This window comes from Aquarana catesbeiana, linkage group LG13 (genome assembly GCF_042186555.1).
Source record: "Aquarana catesbeiana isolate 2022-GZ linkage group LG13, ASM4218655v1, whole genome shotgun sequence".
Lineage (NCBI taxonomy): Eukaryota > Metazoa > Chordata > Amphibia > Anura > Ranidae > Aquarana > Aquarana catesbeiana.
The window spans coordinates 232,813,674-232,835,549 of NC_133336.1; the positions used below are offsets into that span (position 1 = coordinate 232,813,674).

At 44.0% G+C, this 21,876-nt stretch overlaps 1 protein-coding gene across 2 annotated transcripts in view; it reads right to left on the minus strand.

The window, feature by feature from the left end:
* The window catches only part of LOC141116953 (NACHT, LRR and PYD domains-containing protein 3-like), a 291,452-nt gene that overhangs the window by 30,325 nt on the left and 239,251 nt on the right, over nt 1-21,876 (minus strand). For both annotated transcript variants that reach the window (XM_073609472.1, XM_073609473.1), the window contains exon 10: nt 5,097-5,261. In XM_073609472.1, the coding sequence (XP_073465573.1) occupies nt 5,097-5,261 (165 nt within the window). The remainder of the gene's footprint in view (nt 1-5,096; nt 5,262-21,876) is intronic.

Consider the following 21,876-nt stretch of genomic DNA (forward strand, 5'->3'; position numbering starts at 1 on the left):
GCACCAGGAAAGGGTCAGGGAGCTTGGCTTTTTTTCGCCACGCCAGCGGCTACTGATCAAGGATGCATGCACTGTCCTGTCACCATTTGAGGAGGCCACAAGGATGGTGAGCAGTGACAGTGCATGCATCAGTGATACTGTCCCTCTTGTCTTCCTGTTGGAGCACACGCTTTGTGGAAAAATGAACAGGGCACTTGAGGCAGAACAGCGGGAGAAGAGGAGGACTTCCTTACCTCTCAAGGCCCCCTTTATCCAGATACTAGTATTCCTGCAGATCCGCCGATCACACAGGAAGAAGAGGAGGAGGAGGAAGATTGTGTCAGCATGGAAGTGGAGGATAACAATCAGCATAAGTCTTCAAGGGATCGTTTGCAGTCCTCAGAAACCCATGGAGTTGTACGTGGCTGGGAGGAGGTGGTTGAGGACCATGTGATCCTTAGTGACCCAGAGGACTCAGGATCGAATGCTTCTGCAAACCTATGCTGCATGGTCTCCCTGATCCTGCAAAGCCTGCGAAAGGACCCTAGGATTTGTGGTATCAAAGAGAGGGATCATTACTGGCTGGCAACCCTTCTTGATCCACGTTACAAGGGTAAGGTTGCAGAACTTATCCAACCTTCGCAGAGGGAGCAGAGGATGAAACATCTTCGGGAGGCCTTGCAGAAAGGTTTGTGCACTGCGTTTACGTGTTGCTGAGGCTTCGTTTAGTCAAAGAAAGAGCGGTGGAGAAGGTGGCCGGCTGACCGATGCCTTCAGGCAATTCTTCAGTCCTCAGCGCCCAGGTCTGATCGGTTCCAGCAACCATCACCAACGTCTGAATTACATGGTGCAGGAATATCTAGGGGCAAGATCAGACTTGGAGAGCTTTCCACCAGAACATCCACTAGGTTACTGGGTCTTGAGGATGGACCACTGGCCAGAGCTTGCTCAAAATGCAATTGAGCTACTGGCATGTCCTGCATCCAGCGTTCTTTCTGAACGCACATTCAGTGCTGCTGGAGGTTTTGTAACCAAACACAGAGTGCGCCTGTCCACAGGCTCTGTTGATTGGCTCACATTTATAAAAATGAATCAGTCTTGGATCACCAACTACCAAGCACCTGATGCTTATGTAACCGATTGATTTTTCTGTGGATGTGGGATCCCTTGAAGAATGCATATGCTGAGTGACTATCCTATTATGCTGAGTGACTATCCTATTCCTCATCAATTTTCATGATGATAGCTTCTAAGAATATTTTCAGTTCAGGACACCAGCACCACTACCTAAGGCACAATTTTTCTGCCCCAGTTTAACAGGGGCGCGCAATTACAATTTTTTAGCAAATATTTAACAGCAGGGCTTGTTTCTGCGCTCAACAACAGTATCTGTGAGGGGTTGCAGTGTTGTGGCACCACCACCACTGCCTGAGGCCCAATTTTTCTGCCCCTGTTTAACAAGGGCGTGTAATTACAATTTTTGATCATATATTTAACAGCAGGGCTCGTTCCTGCGCTCAACAAGAGTATCTGTGAGGCTTTACAGTGTTGTGCCACCACCACCCCCACCACCGCCTAAGGCCCAATTTTTCTGCCCCTGTTTAACAGGGGTATGCAATTACAATTCTTGATATAATATTTCACAGCAGGGCCCGTTCCAGCACCCACCAAGAGTAACTGTGAGGGCTTACAGTGTTCTGGTACCACCAACACCTAAGGCCCAATTTTCCACAGAGTGTATAGGGCAGACTGTATAGTATATAAAGGCGGTCCCCTATTTTTAAAAATACGACTTACAAACGACTCCTACTTACAAATGGAGGGAGACAACAGGAAGTGAGAGGAAATCTACCCCTAGAAAGGGAAATTCTCTCCTGTAAGAGTTAATAAGGGAAAAAGGTGTCTCCCCACTGATGCTTTATTACCAATCCTTGTTTCCCTAATAACCCAAAATTTTCAAAATCCAATTGTCATTGGGACGGAAAGTGTGGTGAAATCTGCTGAACAGGGGCACAGACAGCAAAACAAATGTTACAGGGGTGATGATAACCCTTTCCTATGTTATCCAAAAAGCTTAAAAATAGATTTTTTGGCTGGAGCTACACTTACAAAATGTACCTTTTCCAAATTACAAACAGATTAAACTTAAGAACAAACCTACAGTCCCTATCTTGTTTGTAACCCGGGGACCGCCTGTATGCTGCTGCTGTTCAGAGTATATAGGGCCTGGGGGCCCCACACCTTTTTTTAAAAAAATTTGGGTGTGGGGTTCAGCTTAATATCCATACAAGACTCAAAGGGCCTGGTAATGGGCTGGGGGGGGGGGGGGGGGGCAACATTACTTTACAGCCGCAAGCAGTTTTAAATGACTTTTATTCCTTTAGAAATGTCATTTTGTGAAGGGACGTTTCTAAACACGGGAAAAATGCACCACTTTACAGGGATACTATATACACCCCCCAGGTACGATATTTAACCACTAAGCCACCGCCCACCGTCATATGACGGCGGGACAAGGCTTCTGTTGTTCTGGGCGGACGTCATATGACGCGATTGCCCTCCGGAGCCACTAGGGGGCGCGCGCGTCGCTCGGGACCCGATGCGCGTGCCCGGCAGCCGCGATGTCCGCCGGGCACCCGCGATTGCCGGGTAACAGAGCAGGACCGTGGATGTGTGTGTGTAAACACACACATCCACGTCCTGTCAGAGGAGAGGAGACCGATGGTGTGTCCCTTGTACATAGGGACACTGATCGGTCTCCTCCCCTAGTGAGTCCCCTCCTACCACAGTTAGAATCACTTCCCTAGATCATACATTAACCCCTCGATCACCCCCTAGTGTTAACCCCTTATCTGCCAGTCACATTTACACAGTAATCAATGCATTTTTATCGCACGGATCGCTGTATAAATGTGGTCCCAAAAATGTGTCAAAAGTGTTTGATATGTCCCCTGCAATATCGCAGTCACAATAAAAATCGCAGATCGCCGCCATTACTAGTAAAAAATAAATAAATAAATAAAAATGCTATAAATCTATCCCCTATTTTGTAGACGCTATAACTTTTGCGCAAACCAATCAATATACGCTTATCGCAATTTTTTTAACCAAAAATATGTAGAAGAATACGTATCGACCTAAACTGAGGAAAAAATTTGTTAAAAAAAAAAAAAAATTGGATATTTATTATCGCAAAAAGTAAAAAATATTGTGTTTTTTTCAAAATTGTCCCTATTCTTTTTTTTTATAGCGCAATGAATAAAAACCACAGAGGTGATCAAATACCACCAAAAGAAAGCTCTATTTGTGGGGAAAAAAATGATAAAAATTTCATTAGGGTACAGCTTAACATGACCGCACAATTGTCATTCAAAGTGCGACAGTGCTGAAAACTGAAAAATGGCTTGGGCAGGAAGGGGGTGAAAGTGCCCTGTATTGAGGTGGTTAAAGGAATTTTTCACTTTAAGCATTATTAAAATCATTGCTCCCGAAAAAACGGCCCTTATAAAAACTTTTTTTTGCATTGATTCATGTTCCCTGGGGCAGGACCCGGGTCCCCAAACACTTTTTTATGACAATAATTTGCATATTAGCCTTTAAGATTAGCACTTTTGATTTTTCACGTTCGAGTCCCATAGACTTTAACGGGGTTCGTGTGTTCACACAAATTTTTGGTCTGTTCGCATGTTCTGCCGCGAACCGAACTGGGAGGTGTTCGGCTCATCCCTACTTGTTATCAATAAAAGCTACGTTTATTCAAAATACTACACAATCCAGACCCCCTCTCTTTTCTGATATTCCCCTTGCATCCACTGAGAGACAAAGACATTTCTAGCTCTACAGTGGCCCAGTACTATGGTAGAAGGAAAAAAATGAATCTTACAGATTTGTATACACATGCGGTTACCTTATTACCGCAAGGTAAGAGGCCATTGCAACCAGTGTGTGTTTTTGCATGAAGAGGAGTTTACTATTCCTTGGCACCTTGTGTTTGCACCTTGACGTCCTTTGCACACAGAAGAAAGGACTGTATTGCCCTTTTGCACTATTTGCACTCTGCACTGAGAGACGGTTTGCTGGTTTTTGCACAGTTCATTTTGCACATTTATATTTGCACTCATCGTATTTACAGAAGAAATATTTTAGTGTTTCAACATCATTTATTTTGAAAACAGTCACTTTACAACTCACTGTGGATATTGTTTACATTATTGATCTGTTTTTGTTCATTTATTTATTCATTTGCATGTGCACTGCTACCTTTAGCAGTACACTTTTTTTTTTTTTACTTATTTACAGAAGAATGATTGTTGTGTTTTGACATTATCTATTTTGCACTTTGTTACCAGTCACTTTACCACACACTGTGGTTATTATTTACACTGTTGATTTATTTGTACTGCTACCTTTGTTTTAATATTAGCTAACAATATTCACTGCTCAAGCCATGAAGAATGGGGATGCCTTTCCCCCAAAAAGGCATTGGCTGTATTTGATGATCTTAGACAACATACATTTCAAAAAGACTTTTAAGTGACATGAGCTTTTGTAACAGGCCCTTCTCAATACCTTCCCTGGAGTTTATTGTGCTGACATTGTCATATATTTATTTTATTAGCTGTCCAGCAATTATATTGGCAAAGCAATTGCGTTTATGCTTCTGTGTATTGTCATTATTCAAATTGTTCATTGTTATGCTGCCCTCTATGGTCACTGTTTATATTGCACTCATTTCTGTATCCTGCCCTTTATCTGTATGATGTAATTTTCTTTTACTCACATTGTGAGTCCCTGCTATCCTTCCTGCAAGACTTACACTGAAATTAGGGAAAAATGTCCATTTTAACAATTTCAAATACCAACATCTACATCATCATAAAGTTTACGTGAACCTTCTGTGTGCAATAAAAACAATTCAGGGATGCCAAGTGTTTGGTGGGTTCATCTATTTAATGAAGATTGTCTGCAGTGATTGTCTCTGCTCCATTCAACCCAGACATAGAGACCTCAGGGAGAGAAAAGTCACTATCATAACAATCGAAGTCGGAATATGTACACGTTTTGGATATAAAACTGTCCCAGAATATTATTGTCTCAGTCAGTCCTGTTATACTCACTGTAATTCCTTTATACAGCTTTCTTTTAGAGCTTCCATCAGATCCCTGAAATGGGGACCCTCCAGATTGTTCTTGGACAGGGTCAGTATCATCAGTGTCTTGTTATCTTTTATTCCAGATGCCAGGTGGGGGCAGGAACTGTGTGTCAGGTCATTGGAGGACAAACTATAGAAGAAGAGAAGAATGTTATAAGAAGAAAATTAATTTCTCCCCCAGGAATGAATGTAACTATTCTCTACATAAATGGAACTCATCTCTCTTTATTGGAATCATTTATAGTAGATCACTTTATAAAAAAGTTCAGTAAAAAGAATTTTAAAAGAAAAATGTTATAATGGAGTAGACCCCCCAGTATTGAACTCCATGTGTAGAGATGGTGATATCTCCATACACAGGATGACCACAGAATACCACTAACATGACTCCTATTGTGCTATAATCTCCTTGTGTATGGAGTATGAATGGTATCAGCAGACAGTGGGCTCAATTCACAAAGTGGTATCTTCATCTTTAACCCATTTCCGGCCAGGCTTTTTCTGGCATTTTTTGTTTGCAAGTTTAACCACTTTCTCGGCTGGCCTATAGTAAAATGACGGCCGGGCAGTGGTTCAGTTATCCTGACTGGACGTTAAATGATGCTCAGCAGGATAAGCCAGGATCGCACGCTGATCAGTGGTGCGGTGCATCAGTCTGACACACCGCATCACCAATCTTGGTAAAGAGCCTCTAATGGAGGCTCTTTACCACGTGATCAGGCATGTCCAATCACGGTAGATCACAGTGTAAAGAGGAAGAGTCGTTTATCAGCTTTTCCTCACTCGTGTCTGACAGACGCGAGTAGAGGAGAGCCAATCGCCGACTCTCCTGACAGGGGGGTCTGCGCTGATTGTGTATCAGCTCAGCCCCCGTGGATGCCCACCCAGGACCACCAGGAATGCCGCCAGGAGCACCAGGGATGCCCATAAAGGACGCCCACCAGGTATGCCACCCTGGACCACCAGGGATATGCCAATCAGTGCCCAGGCAGATTCCAATCTGAAGTACCGCCAGTACCAAAACACACTGTGGTCTATTGTGTATCACTCATGAGACATCAGGCAAAGGCAAGCATCAGCGTTCGCACCGCATGCGTTCCACGGGAACCGGAAGTAGCGTCACTGGTTCACTATACCGGAAATTACGTTGACACTTTTCACCCCTCCTCCAGGGCGTCATCAAGGACATCACTTCAGGTATCGTAGGAAGAAATTATATATGCTTTGAAGTCCCCACCTCCCAGCGTGATAGCCAATGGAGTGAGAAGAGCCTACTGGTGTAATAAAATAAATGATTCCCTCTGACATACATCACTTCCTGCCTTTGCCAAATGATGGCAAACTTTATTGACACATAACAATTTACATTAAAAATATAAAAAGATTCACAAATTAAATTAAAAATACAAATAGTTGATCAAATTTGAACAAGATCATTCAGAAAAGAATTGGTGGCCGCAAAAATAAAAGGAAAATAAAATTAAAAATAAAAACAACCATAAATAAAAATAGAAAAAAAAATAAACTAAATAAAATAAGATAAATAAAAATAAAATAAAAATAAAAATACAAATGAAAATTAAATACTCTCCCAGCCTAGAGAATAGCAAATCCACCTCACTCGCTATTCTCTAGGCTGGGAGAGTATTTGGATCAATTTTTGCAGCCGCTGGTCCCAAAATATCCAGCGTACCTTAGGGATAGCAGAGATCTTATTGCATTTTTTGAACCTCTAACAATGGATGATAGCTGTATTCTGGCGAGTGTGGACATTAACTCGCTGTATACAAATATACAGCAACATCATGCACTAGAAGCAGTCAAATGGGCTTTGGATGGCACCGACATCAAGTTGAAACAAAAAGATTTCTTTTTGGAATCCTTGAAATTAGCAATGAGCCATAATTTCTTCTGGCATGAGAAGAAATATTATAGGCAATAAAGGGGACTGGCCATGGGCGCAAAATATGCCCCGTCAGTGGCCAATCTTTTCATGAGTTGGTAGGAGTCCCAGGCAATTTATGGAAAAAATATACCACATTTAAGTTTTTATAAGCGGTATATAAATGACATTTTTATTATTTGGGCAGGATTTCTTTTATGATTTTTAGAATCAAAATGGTAACAATCCGTATGGTATCTCCTTTTCAGAAGTCACTAACCAAGATACAGTGAATTTCCTAGATCTGGTTATATTCAAAGAGAGTGGGAAGTTGTGCACTCGCACTTTCTTTAAGGAAGTAGATCGCACATGTTGACATTAGGCATGGGATCAGGAGGGAAATCCCCATTTTGACTGTCAATTTGTGTGCATCTTCAAAATTTGGCTTTCACAGGGGTGACATCACCCCATCTGATGAAGGCAATATCAACACAGTTTACTAATGTCTGATATTGCCTTCACTTTGTCAAAGTTGAACTTTGGAAGTTCCTGAGTTGTGTATTGTTTTATGGTTTTAAACATGCCTGTTTTAACCGCTACAGAACCGGGCCATTGCCAAATGACGGCAACAGCGCGGATCTAAATTGCCGGGACTACGTCTATTGATGTCGTGCCATGCACAAGTAGCCTGCGCGCCCCCTGCAGGGCACGCGCGGCGCGCTCGGTGATCAGCGAGTCTATGAGACTCGCCTGATCACAGATCAGAGTAAGGGGTTGGTCCCGACCCCTTACCACATGATCAGCTGTCAGCCAATGAGAGCTGATCATGTGATGTAAACAGAGCCAGTAATTGGCTATTTTTCCTCCTCGCGCTGACAGCGTGAGGAGGAAAAAAAAACCCAAACACCGGCGGCCGTGATCGGGACATCAGTCCCGATCACGGCGATCTTCTAACACAAAGCAATAGGCAGCAGTGCTGCCTACCAGTGCCCACCAGCGTCACCCAACAGTGCCCACAGTGCCACCAATCAGTGCCACCCATCAGTGCCCACAGTGCCACCCATCAGTGCCACCCATCAGCACCCACATCAGTGCCACCCATCATCACCCACATCAGTGCAACCTATTAGTGCCCATCAGTGCCGCCCATCACTGCCCATCAGTGCTACCCATCAGTGCCCCCCATCAGTGCTGCCCATCAGTGCCCCCCATCAGTGCCGCCCATCAGTGCCCATCCGTGCCACCCATCCGTGCCACCCATCCGTGCCGCCCATCCGTGGCCATCAGTGCCGCCTTATCTGTGCCCATCAGTACCACCTTATCTGTCCCCATCAGTGCCGCCTTAACTGTGCCTATCAGTGCCGCCTTAACTGTGCCTATCAGTGCCGCCTTATCTGTGCCTATCCGTGCCCATCAGTGCAGCCTACCAGTGCCGCCTCATCAGCACATATCAATGAAGGAGAAAATTACCTGTTTGCAAAATTTTATAACAAACTATTAAACATGATTTTTTTTTTTTTTTCAAAAATTTCCATCTTTTATTGTTTGTTCAGCAAAAAATAAAACCCCCAGCTGTGATTAAATGCCACCAAAAGAAAGCTCTATTTGTGGGAAAAAAATGATAAAATTTCATTTGGGTACAGTGTTGTATGACCGCGCAATTGTCATTCAAAGTGCGACAGCGCTGAAAGCTCAAAATTGGTCTGGGCAGGAGGGGGGTTTAAGTGCCCAGTAAGCAAGTGGTTAAACACAAAAAAGGCTATTTGTACTGTCCAAAAAAAAAAAAAAAATGTTCTTACTAAAATATGTTGGTTGTTTCAAAAACCCTTTTCTAATGCACATGTGAATGTGCACAAAGTAAAAAGTTTTCTACTCAACAATGTGTGACTTCTTCTTTCAATGCTCAATATCATTTTTACTATTTATTTAGGTTGTTTACTAAAGGCAAATACACTTTGCACTACAAGTGCGCTTTCAGTTCAGTTTCAAGTGCAGTTTCATGTGCACTTTTGCAGTGCACTTGGAGTGATAAGTGAATTTTCCTTTAGTAAATAACTCCTAGGGTGCTTTATAATTTGCCACAATCATGCCATTTTCATGACTCCCCAAAACTCATTCATGGTGCTGAATATTAATATTTTTCTCAGTAATGCATTACATACATTAACAACAAAAACAAGGTGTGTGTAGCAGACCCACAACATAATAATATTTCGCTGAAGAAGAGATTGTCACCCCATGTATCAAATAAATTACATTTGCACTATTGATGAAAATGACCAAAAAGAAAAGCCCATTGGAGAACCTAGGAGACAGCTAAAAGAAACCCATGCAGTAAATCAAAGGAAATCTTCTTTCAGTTTAAGTAAAAACATTTTTGATAAAATGTTTCTTAAACAGTTTCTGCCATATCAATGGCCCCCCTACCCGCAAAGTACTCAACATACTTCTGTCTTACTTTGCGGGCGCTTTGGGGGGGCAAGCTAGGACGGCCAGCTTCAAGCGCCATCACAGTTGCTTCTTAAAGTCCGGCCTCAGGCCCAACTGAAGCAACATAGTTCATTGAATTTCTCCTTAAAAAGTTGTGTAGAATGCAGCATGCAAGGATTAGATGGTTACGTTTATATTCCGCCATGTTGATTGGCGTAAGGAATAGGCGGAACCGGCTGGCCATTATTCCAAAAGTGTTCTCCCCCACTCTTCCGGCTCTGGCCAGACAGTAGTTATAAACCCTCTGGTCCGAGGTTAGGGTCCTCATGGCTTCAAAACGGTCGGCTGGTCAGAACGAACTAAAAGAAAGCACTGAAAAACAGAAAGGCTGGAGCTGAAAATCAGAAACGAGCAGACAAGAACGCACTGCAAATCAAATATGTAATATAAATACGAACCCACATGCACAAGCTGAAGAACAGTACTGATCGGAAAAGCATGAGGCTGAAAAGCGCGAATCGTTTCTCACCAAACTTCTACTAACATGAGATTAGCAGAGGGAGCCCAAAGGGTGGCGCACTGGCTATTGAACTTCCTCTTTCTAGTGTTGTCGGACGTGTTGTACGTCACCGTTGTACGTCACTGCATTCTTGACGTTTGGAATTTCCGACAACATTGTGTGACCGTGTGTATGCAAGATGATCAGAATGTGCGATCGTGGGTACGTGGCATTAGTCAATTCCTACGTCTAAGACATAACTGTATCATGTTGGAAGCTTTCCAAGAAGAGGCAGATGAACTAAGTAAGAGATTATTATCTAGGGGATATACCGAAGCCTCCCTCAAGAAAGCCTTTAATCGAGTCAAAGATCAGGATAGACATGAGTTGATCTTTAAAACCAAAAAGAAGAAAAATGATGATAGTACAATAATTATATTGCGATACTCAAACGAACACGTAAGGGTGAGAAAAATCATCACCAAACATTGATCCATTCTCACCGATGACCCTATCCTCAAGGGCTTGGTTACATCTCGTCCACAGGTTACCTTCAGAAGGGCAAGATCTATCAGTGGTAGGTTCACCCAGAGCCAATATAGAGGCAGTTTAAGACATGATCCCTGCAAAGTCTGGGGTACTTACCGCTGTGGGTCCTGTTCTTTTTGTGAGGTAATCAATAAGAAAACTTTTTTCTCTTTGCCTAATGGAGACCGTCTCCATATGAAACACTTTGCGAATTGCAAAACTCAGGGTGTTGTCTATCTCATGCAGTGCCAGTGCGGAGCCTTCTATGTTGGGAAGACTCGACAGGAATTGGGACAATGAGTTAGTAAACACCTTTACAGTATGCGGATCGGCAACCTCTATCTGCCTCTCAGCAGACATGTGGCCAGGAGACATGGCTATAGAATGCTAACTGTCAACTTTACGGTTTTGGACCGGGTACATATTCCAACTAAAAGGGGGGGATTGGAATATAATTTTATTACAGTGCGAAATGCGCTGGATTAGACGTTTGGATGCTACCACCCCACCTGGCCTCAATGAGGCGTAAAGTTTTAGGCCCTTTTTAGAGGGTTTCAGCTCGGGTAAAACAGACTAGGGCCCTAGTGGTATGCCATATTTGAATATGGATTTTCATTGATCTCTACTATCCTTGTTCTCCTTGATTGTTGGCTCTATGATGTTTTTTTATTCTTTTTTTCTATGTCTGAGGATGTTAAGATGTTCCTTCCTACTGGGGTTTTTTTCTAATATAGTAAGTGTATATATATATATATATATTTTTTTTTTTTCAATATCATCTATTTTGTAATGGTCCTGGTTTTCCCTCTGTTCCCGTATCATCCCAGTTTGCAGCCAGCATCACGCAACCAGCACACCTAGGCCCTCCGGCAATTGCTTGCTTGTGGGCTAAGTTTTCTGCTTGTCCATGAGTGGTCTTATTCCTGAGTGCCATCTCGGGGACATGCAGAAGTGTTCTGTGTCGGGGGGTTTTTGTCTTCCTTTCAGGGGATTTTTTGCCCCCAGTTTGGGATGTGCATCTCCCAGGTTCAGATTGGGCCCCCCCATGGTTGTCCGGATTTTCGGGCACTTCTGTCCCCTTTCAGTTGTTGGGGAACTGAAGGGAAGAACACAAATTCCCTCTGTGCGCTCTACAGTGAAATTAGATATTGTGTTTTTTTTCATCTGGTGATCCATGATTGGAGTCGCTCTACATGTAACCTTCATGGAGAGCGACAATACGCTGGATCAACCGTGTCATTGGTTGATATTCCCGACTCACGGTGAGACTTGGTGTGGCTCCATCCATTGTTTGGATTGCGGAGCTTTACGTCATGCTGGGTTATGGCCGGATCTTTTCCATCTGACACTGGGCGTGGCCGCGTCAGCCTTTATGCATGGCGTGCCTACATCAGTGTCCCGTGGGGATGCAGCCGCCTACCCGTGTGATCATCGGGGTTGCATCCCTATGTCACGCCGGGACCCTGGGATGCCGCCGTGCACGTGGTGACGCTCCTCCCATTTTGGCGGCAAATGCCTTGGAGGGAATACGAGGAGATGATGTGGCTTAGCTCCCATCTAGCATCATCTCTTGGCCCGCCACACTCCGTTCTGGCGCCAGGTTTTTGGCGCCAGTGCGAGGAGTTCATTCTTCTTTAGGCGCCTCCTTTTGACCTACCACGGATCATCTTGGGGTTTATAAGGAAGATGCCAGGGGCCATAAGTAGGGGTGCGCATCTTCACTGGCCTCACGATTCGATTACGATTATCCGGTCCACGATTCACGATGCATCAGGATTACTGCGCATGTTTTTTATCCAAAAATTTGAAGTAGTCAGAACAACTCCATTTCTTAAATTTTATCTGTTCTTAAAAAAAAGACAACACTCTCTGCATGTAGCAAAGTATAAACACAGCGGACAACTTAAATAGGAGCTCCAAACTGCCTCTAAATGACTACAGAAGATGGTCAGAGACTGCAGACATGATACAGGAGAGGGTCAGAGACTGGACATGATACAGGAGAGGGTCAGAGACTGCAGACATGATACAGGAGAGGGTCAGAGACTGCAGACATGATACAGGAGAGGGTCAGAGACTGCAGACATGATACAAGAGATGGCCAGAGACTGCAGACATGATACAAGAGATGGTCAGAGACTGCAGACCTGCTGGACGTGGTAAGGGAAGTGCCAGACTGTCCTATCCAAGATGACCAATACACCACCCCCCTCACCACTAACCTGTCATCATATAATACTATTACCATAGCGCTCCCCTGCCCAGTGTCACCACGGACCAATTCCCATCCTTCTCGACCAGCATCCACACAGTCCTCTGCTCTTCCCCCACCTCTACACAGTGAGCGTGCAGATAGGGCAATAAAACAAAAGATTGTGTGCAGTGCTTTGTGGTGATAATAAATGCACAGAAGAGTCTTTTTAAGTAGTGAATAAATATAGCCCTGAAATATACAATCTGTGATCTGATTAAAAGAAAACTTTTGTGTATTCAAAGTAACTCCAGTGCTGAGTGTGCTCTGCTGTGTTCAAATCATTTACCAGAAATCAAGAATGATTTGAACACAGCAGAGCACACTCAGCACTGGAAGTACTTTGAATACACAAAAGATTTCTTTTAATCAGATCACAGATTATATATTTCAGGGCTATATTTATTCATTACTTAATAAGACTTTTTTATGCATATATCACCACAAAGCACTGCACACAATTTTTTGTTTTATTGCCCTATCTGCATGCTCACTGTGTAGAGGTGAGGGAAGAGCAGAGGTGTCCTCCACGCGGCCCCCTCCCCTGGCTTGATAAGCTGCGGCTCCACTCTCCTCCTCGGAGCTCCGTGCTCCACAAGCCAGCCAACGCCACTCTTAGCAGCAGCAGCTCCAGTCACCGGCACTCCATGTCCTCGCCAACGTGCACACAGCGTCGCTCCTCGATGCAGGGCAGCAGGGGGATGACGTCAGTCAGGGGCAGCAAGCGGGAAAAGCCGGCGTGGCTTACTCCCGCGGCTCTAAGGTGGCTTTCGGCTCCGTTCGGTCGCGGAGGCGGGGCATAACGCGGCGTGAGGATGACGTCATCCAAACATCGATTACTCCGGTCATAACATCGATGCCATATCGTGACCCTTTTTTTTAACCACTTCCCCGGCCGGCCTATAGCGGATTGACATCCGGGAAGTGGTTCCGTTATCCTGACTGGGCGTCATATGACGTCCAGCAGGATAACATGCTGCCATGCGCCCACGAGGGCGCGCATCGCGGCGATCGGTGGAGCGGTGTGTCAGTCTGACACACCGCTGCACCGATCTTGGTAAAGAGCCTCCAGTGGAGGCTCTTTACCACGTGATCAGCCGTGTCCAATCACGGCTGATCACGATGTCAATAGGAAGAGCCGTTGACAGACGCGAGTAGAGGAGAGCCGATCGGCGGCTTTCCTGACAGAGGGGTCTGCGCTGATTGTTTATCAGCGCAGCCCCCCCTCAGATCACCACACTGGACCACCAGGGATCGCCACTAGGATCACCAGGGAAGGGGCAACATGTGGATGGCCAGGTATGTACCCCATGGCAATTCACATGTTCCCAATGTGCCCAGTCAGTGCCCAATCTGTGCCAATCAGTGCCCACAAATGGGCACTGATTGGCACCATAATATTGCCTAGATGCCCAGCAATGCCACCCTTAGGAGCATCAGTGCCACCAGTGTCATCAGTGCCACCCATCAGTGTCCATCGGTGCCACCTGTCAGTGCCAATCTGTGCCCATCAGTGCCTACCTATCAGTGCCCATCAGTGCCCATCTGTGCCACCTATCAGTGCCACCCATAAGTACCCAACAATGCCACCTACGAGTGCCCATCGGTGCCATCTATGAGTGCCCATCGGTCCTGCATACCAGTGCCACCTATCAGTGCCACCTATCAGTGCCCATCATCAGTGCCCGTCAGTGCCACCTCATTGATGCCACCTCATCGGTGCCCATCAGTGCCACTGTATCAGTGCCCGTCAGTGCAGCCATATCAGTGCCCATCATTGAAGAAGAAAATGTACTTATTTACAAAAATTTTTAACAGAAATAAAGAAAAACTTGTTTTTTTTCAAAATTTTCAGTCTTTTTTTATTTGTTGCACAAAAAAAAAAAAAAAAAAAAAGAGGTGATCAAATACCACCAAAAGAAAGCTCTATTTGTGGGAACAAAATGATAAAAAAATTGTTTAAGTACAGTGTAGCACGACCGCGCAATTGTCCTTCAAATTGTGACAGCGCTGAAAGCTGAAAATTGGCCTGGGCGGGAAGGTCTCTAAGTGCCTGATATTAAAGTGGTTTAAAGGACAGTGTTAATAATAAAAATAAAGTAAAATAAATAAGAAAAAACTAAAATTTAAAGCGTCCCGTCCCGCTGAGCTCATGCGCAGAAGCGAACGCATATGAAAACGGTGTTCAAACCACACATATGAGGTATCATCACGATTGTTGGAGCGAGAGCAATAATTCTAGCCCTAGACCTCCTCTGTAACTCAAAACTGGTAACCTGTAGAAATTTTAAATGTCACCTATGAAGATTTTTAAGAGTAAAAGTTTGTCACCATTCCACAAGCGGGCGCAATTTTGAAGCGTGACATGTTGGGTATCAATTTATTCGGCGTAACATTATCTTTCACAATACAAAAAAATTGGGCTAACTTTACTGTTGTCTTACTTTTTAATAAAAAAAATGTAATTTTTCCCAAAAAATTATTCTTGTAAGACCGCTGCGCAAATTCGGTGTGACAAAAAGTATTGCAACGACCGCCATTTTATTCTCTAGGGTGTCAGAGAAAAATATATATAATATTTGGGGGTTCTAAGTAATTTTCTAGCAAAAATAAATGATTTAAACTTGTAAACACAGAGTCTGAAAAATATGCCCGGTCCTTAAGAAGTTAAGGGGGCAAAAAAGATCGCTAACAACTCTCTGTCCCCAATCTCGTAATTGCACTCTGCAGGTAACAATTTCTTGGAAAAGTAGCCACTAGGATGCATAGCGCTCTCAGAGGCAGGACGTTGAGACAGAAGAGTGCCAATCCAGTCTCAGATGCATAAACCTCAAGGATAAAGGGAAACGTAGGATCAAGATGTGCTAACACAAGAGCAGAAACAAAGGCAGCCTTGAGACTCTCAAAGACCTTAATGGAATCTGGAGACCAATTCTGTGGGGTTACCCTCCTTTCTGGTCATATCAGTCAGGGGTTTGACCAGAGACGGAAAGTTACGAATAAACCTCCGAAAATTGGCAAAGCCAAGAAAACATTGCAGTGGACGTAAACCCACGGGTTGGGGGCCACTGTAGGACTGCCGAAAGTTTCTCTGGGTCCATCCAAAATCCAGCAGTGGAAATGACATAATCCAGGAATTTAACCTGTTCATGATGGAACTCGCACTTCTCCAATTTACAATACAGGTTATTTTCTCTAAGCCTCTGAAGCACATGACAGACACCTGCGTGGTGGCTCTCTAGGGAATTGGAAAAATATGAGGATATCGTCGAGATAAACCACCACACATAGCTGAAACAAATCTTGGAGGATATCATTGATAAAATTACTGAAAAACTGCTGGAGCGTTGCAAAGGCCAAATGGCATTAAGAGGTATTCGTACCCTGTTTGATGGACATGAGGCTTTTGGCAGCAGAAGTGGAGCGTGCGGGAAAGTCAAATACCATTTTAAAAGGAAGCCACAAACTCTGGGTAACTCAGGAAGACGGGTTTTTGCGTCTCCCATAGAGGGTTTGCCAAGGCCAAGGCTCTCTCAGAAAGCAAATGCTACTTATCTTCTGTCTGTGGGAAACGCCTGGGGCAGCATCCCAAAGTATATCTTAACCTGGTTGAGAAACCCTCTGCATTGAACTAGATCACCCCAAATTGCTGGTGAAGCGGTGTGGAACCAGACATACCTCTTATAAAGGTAATACTCCAGGCGGGTGCCTGCACAGAGACCAGAGCAGCAGCAGGGATGGCCTGCAACACAGGTTGCACCAGAGCAGCCTCAGCGGGAGGATCCAGGTAAACAGTGCGCATCAGGAGCATCCATAACGCTATGGCAAACTGATCCATGTGGCAATCCTGCTCATCTAACCTGGAAAAAATATTACTAACAAGTGGATTGCCTGCATCTTCTGAATTCATGACCTTCGCCTACTGTCAGGAACCATGAATCAGACTGAGATAGAAGTGTAGTAAAAAACACACTTTAATAAAATGGTAAAATGGTACAAACAGTGCAAACATACTCCAAACATAGCCAGGGTTCGGTAACCAGAGTGGTTAGTCAAAATAAGTCAGTTAAACAGGAGTCCAGAGATCAGCATAGTCAGAGGCAGCAAACAGGATCAGGAACCAGAAGATAAGTCAGCCAAGCAAAAGTCTTTAACAGGTAAACACAGCAGAGAGTATCCAGATATGTTGACCAAGGTGAAGGCACAGGAGATCTGATCCAAGCAGCTTAAATAGCCAGCAGGCTAATTGATGAGCAGGATATGATCATCAGATGAGTCACTGTGGAATGATGACTCTTGGCAATCAACCGACAGCTGAGCAGCCTGAGCTCTCAGAGCTCAGCCCTGACAGTGTGTCAGCGGGAGGAATTCCAGGGTCAGAACTGCAACTACCAGCTACATGCTGTTCCGATCATGGTTGTGTCTGCAAAAGAAACAGATTAGCTGTGTTCAGTGTGGAAAAGAGCTGATTAGCTGCATTTCCTGTGTCAAATCTGCAAGCAGAACCTGTACAGGTGCTCACCAAAATTGTGGGCGGGCGAAACATGTCAACCAAGGGATGCACCACACATGGCCTCTGAAGCACTATGTTTTACAGTGAGAGGGTGAAGGGAAAAGCAGCTCTAGGAACCAACAAGACAGTTAAAGGAGCAGAAACTGAGCCTGTGAACACACTGGACCAGTGAGAACCAGTGGGGAACCGAGTGATCTTGGAACACAGTGCTGACAGGCAGCTCTAATAGCCAGGAAGATCTTTTGAGATCGGCTGTAGCTCCTCTCCAACCCGTGGACATTTAACGAACTGTAAGTTGGCTAACGCCACACACTGCCATAAACAGATGTCTCTGTGCCTGCCACAGACCCCCTGCCCAACCCCACACGGCACAATCACTGTATGAGCCAGCCAACAGAGGACACATCCACACAGGATTCAGCTCTTTAAGAGCAAGTACAGGCAATTACTGAACTCTTGGCTCCAGCAACTTACGAATCACCCATCGAACGCCTTGTTCCAACCTTTACCCCTAGAGCTCCTGCTACACGCTTCATGTCATTGACAGATAAGTGCTCCTTCACCTGATACCACTCAAAGGGGGAACAGTCTGGAGCTTTTCAATATACATTTGTGTTATTTAAATACAACATCCACCAGACCCCCGTAACTAGTTTGTATGGAATGGGTTTGTCACTATTACTTGAGGATGCAATCCGGTCTATAGCTGAGCAATACACCTGTTTGACATCCCTTCTTGAATAGAGGACAAATTTACCTGTGCAATACATGTTGTGCCCATGGGCCGTGTGTGCAATTTTAAACAATAACAACGTTGTTATTTTGGTGCTAGGTGGAGGGTTGCAACATTTCTTCGTTTTGTTAATGATTTTTTGAGTCCAATAAAAAAATTATACTTTAATACAGCATACTGTCTAGGGTCATTTTATACAGACTATCTCTGGGAACTCTTCCCACTACTTAAATGTATGTAATCTCCTTGGTATGTAATAATGACGATATTTTCCAGCACTCCATGGATCGACAATTAGCGTCCAAATGGATTTTTTTAAAGCACTACCTGATATGTGATGTGATCAAGCTTCAATAAAAAGTCAGTTTGGACGCTACTTGTTGGTCCATTGTGTGCTGGCAAATATCCTCATTGTGACTTTCTGAACCAGTTTTCAGCTGATGGTTGCTGCAGCACCCAAATCTTTTACAGCTTTATCCAGGAACATGTGTGATGGGACTGTGGAGTACTCCTTGGTATGTAGACCCACCCTTATTAGTAGGGGAATGACAGATGTTTAAATAAGTTGCACATCGATCCCCTGAACCAAAGGTGAGTCTGTTCCGGTTCACTGCCAATTTCATGTACATCTCCCATGGTCCTTTGAGCCTCTGTAGCTTCAGGGCAGGCTATGGGGGTCACTTTTTGCAATTCTGGGAGTTGATGTGGGTGGGTCCTAGGGTTATTGTAAGTGTTTCTGGGCCTTCATGTGGGTGGTGAAAGGTGTAAATGAGTCAAACACCCTCCTGTGTCATTCCTGTCTTGCAGCATGCCAAAGAATAATGATTACTGCAAGACTACGGAGGAAGAGCTATGGGAGGTTGTTATGAAGGCGTTTCCTTCATATATAAATGAATCACTTCACAGAGAGCAGGGCTCTGGTACAGGCGGGATCTGAGGGGCGGGATTGTGCCTATTCACCCTGGTTGACATATTTAACTGGGCAAAATTTAATTCTAATTGTAATACATTCAATCCTGCCCAGCAGCAGCACAGCCAGCTTTCAGAACAGGCTGTGTATGAAGGTGTTTCCTTCTTGAATTAGGCCCCTTTCGCATGGGGTTGATCCATTTTGATGGACTCCGCTGAGCAGGTGGATGACAGGTCCATCTCCGCTCACTGTGCTGAGACAGACCTGTCAGAGCCCCGCTGTCCTCTATGGGGAGATTGGATGAAAATGGACCGTCTGGACAGATGGCGAATGTATAGCCATACATCTCTTTTCAGCAGATCGTGTCAGATCGGATGCCAGGCAGGAGTCAGCGGACACACATATCCGCTGACATCAGCCTCCTCATAGAAGTCAGTGGGGGGCCCGATCGGATCTGCCTGAAAAAAGGGGATCGTGTGAAAGGGGCCTAATGCTGTGATGGGAGTCGGGACTTGGGAGGTTTGGACTTGTCCTGTAGGTGTGACTGTGTGGGACTGAATGCTAATTAGGATGTATGCAATCCCACCCACCATCAGAGCTGTGAAGGAACTTACATTGTTTGCAGAGTTTGAAAGACTACAAATGGGGGTGTACAGACTCTGATCACTACAGGAAGGGACTGTGGAAGGGACAGAGTCTATCAGCAGGATATACAGAGTGTCACATGACAAAAAAACAGCTAATCCCAGAATATCAGGTTCTGCAACATGGTACAGAGGTATGATCTATGATGGGATTGATCATGTCATTCAGTTCTAGTGAAAAAAAAGTTGTAATTCAGCTTTAAATCAGCTTTTCTCAGCCTTTTAAACACAGAGGAACCCTTGAAATAACTTTCCAGTCTCAGGAAATCTCTGGTAACCTCTGGGGGATCCCTTGGATTCCATTGGACCCTGGTTGAGAAACCCGGCTTTAAAGTCATTTATGCTGTGATATTTGGTGGTCATTGCTATATCTTTGGATGGGTCTGTTTTGTCTTGTTAGAGAATAGCCATTGTCATTATCTGATGTTCTTGAAAGTGTCACTCTGGTATCTATCTATCAAACCTTGACATTGATGACCCCCTCTCCTAACAGATCAAGTTCCACACCTTTGTAAGAATACTTGTCTATTCCTAATCCACTTCTGTCTTACGAATATCTGAGCCAAAGATATTAAAAAAAATTGTGAATAAGCAAAAAGTTCCCAGCACTATATATGACATACATTATAATGTCAAAAGTATTGGAACGCCTGCCACGCACATCAACTTTAATAACATTTCAGTCTTATGCCCCGTACACACGGTCGGACTTTGTTCGGACATTCCGACAACAAAATCCTAGGATTTTTTCCAACGGATGTTGGCTCAAACTTGTCTTGCATACACACGGTCACACAAAGTTGTCAGAAAATCCGATCATTCTGAACGCGGTGACGTAAAACACGTACGTCGGGACTATAAACGGGGCAGTGGCCAATAGCTTTCATCTCTTTTTTTTTTTTCTGAGCATGCGTGGCACTTTGTCCGTCGGATTTGTGTACACACGATCGGAATTTCCGACAACGGATTTTGTTGTCGGAAAATTTTATATCCTGCTCTCAAACTTTGTGTGTCGGAAAATCCGATGGAAAATGTGTGATGGAGCCTACACACGGTCGGAATTTCCGTCAACAAGGTCCTATCACACATTTTCCGTCGGAAAATCTGACCGTGTGTACGGGGCATTAGTCCGTAGGGTTCAATATTAAGTTGGCCCACCCTTTGCAGCTATAACAGCTTCAACTCTTCTGGGAAGGTTGTCCACAAGGTTTAGGAGTGTGTCTATGGGAATGTTTGACCATTCTTCCAGAAGTCCATTTGTGAGGTTACCCAAAGGTAAAGGGAACTCTTAAGGCGTCGGCATACCAAGACATTTTGGACAATTTCATATTCCCAACTTTGTGGGAACAGTTTGGGGATGGCCCCTTCCTGTTCTAACATGACTGCACACCAGTGCACAAAGCAAGGTCCATAAAGACATGGATGAGCGAGTTTGGTGGTTCTTGGTGGTGGTTGACTGCCATTCCAATTTTGGAAATATACAAGCATAGGAGTTTCGATCACCACCAAGAACCACCTGTGATTAAAAAACACATGCTGTTATCCCACAGCCTTGAGGTAAGAGGCCATCCATCATCACAGTGCACAGCACGGAAGGGTGTTACCAGTAAAGAAAAGCACACTGCACTTTATATGGTGTTTGCATAGAAGAAAGGAAGCCACTTTATCTGTTATTTTTTGTTTACTTCACGGAGCACTTTACTATCTAGTATTTTTTTTTTTTGGAAGATTGCGAATCACTCTTCAGGACTGTGAATCGCTTTTCAGAGGATTTTGCCATTTTTATTTTTTTCACTTTTTTGTTTTTTACTAATTGTTTACAAGTATAGAACATTAACACATTATTAATTCATTTATATATGGTATATGTGTGGCACATATTGATTATTAGTCTTTGTCCATGTGGATATATTAGGTAATTTACCACATATTATTCACAGTATATTATCACTCTAACAGCTCAGCACTATGTTTCATTGTTAATTTTCCTTGTGGTTATGGTATGACCTCTCAGTGCTTTGCAGCAGTTATTTAGTTGTAGGTTTTTTTTTTTTTTGATACAGCGCGGGAATACTTACTTAATAATACATCATCCATTCATGTGGAAGCAAAAATGCCGTTTTTAAATTTTCCATACATGTGATTACAGAGAATAGACAAAGTTAAGCTCTGGAGCAACTTGCAAATTGCAGTCTATTTGCCTTAAAGTATAACTAACTATAGGCACTTTTTTAAAATTTTGGATACAATACGGGAGGGTTATAACCCCTGTCAGTTTTTTGCCATATGTGACCCATTGGGGAGATTTCCTTTCACTTCCTGTCCCGCAGCTAAAACAGGAAGTGAGAGGGAATT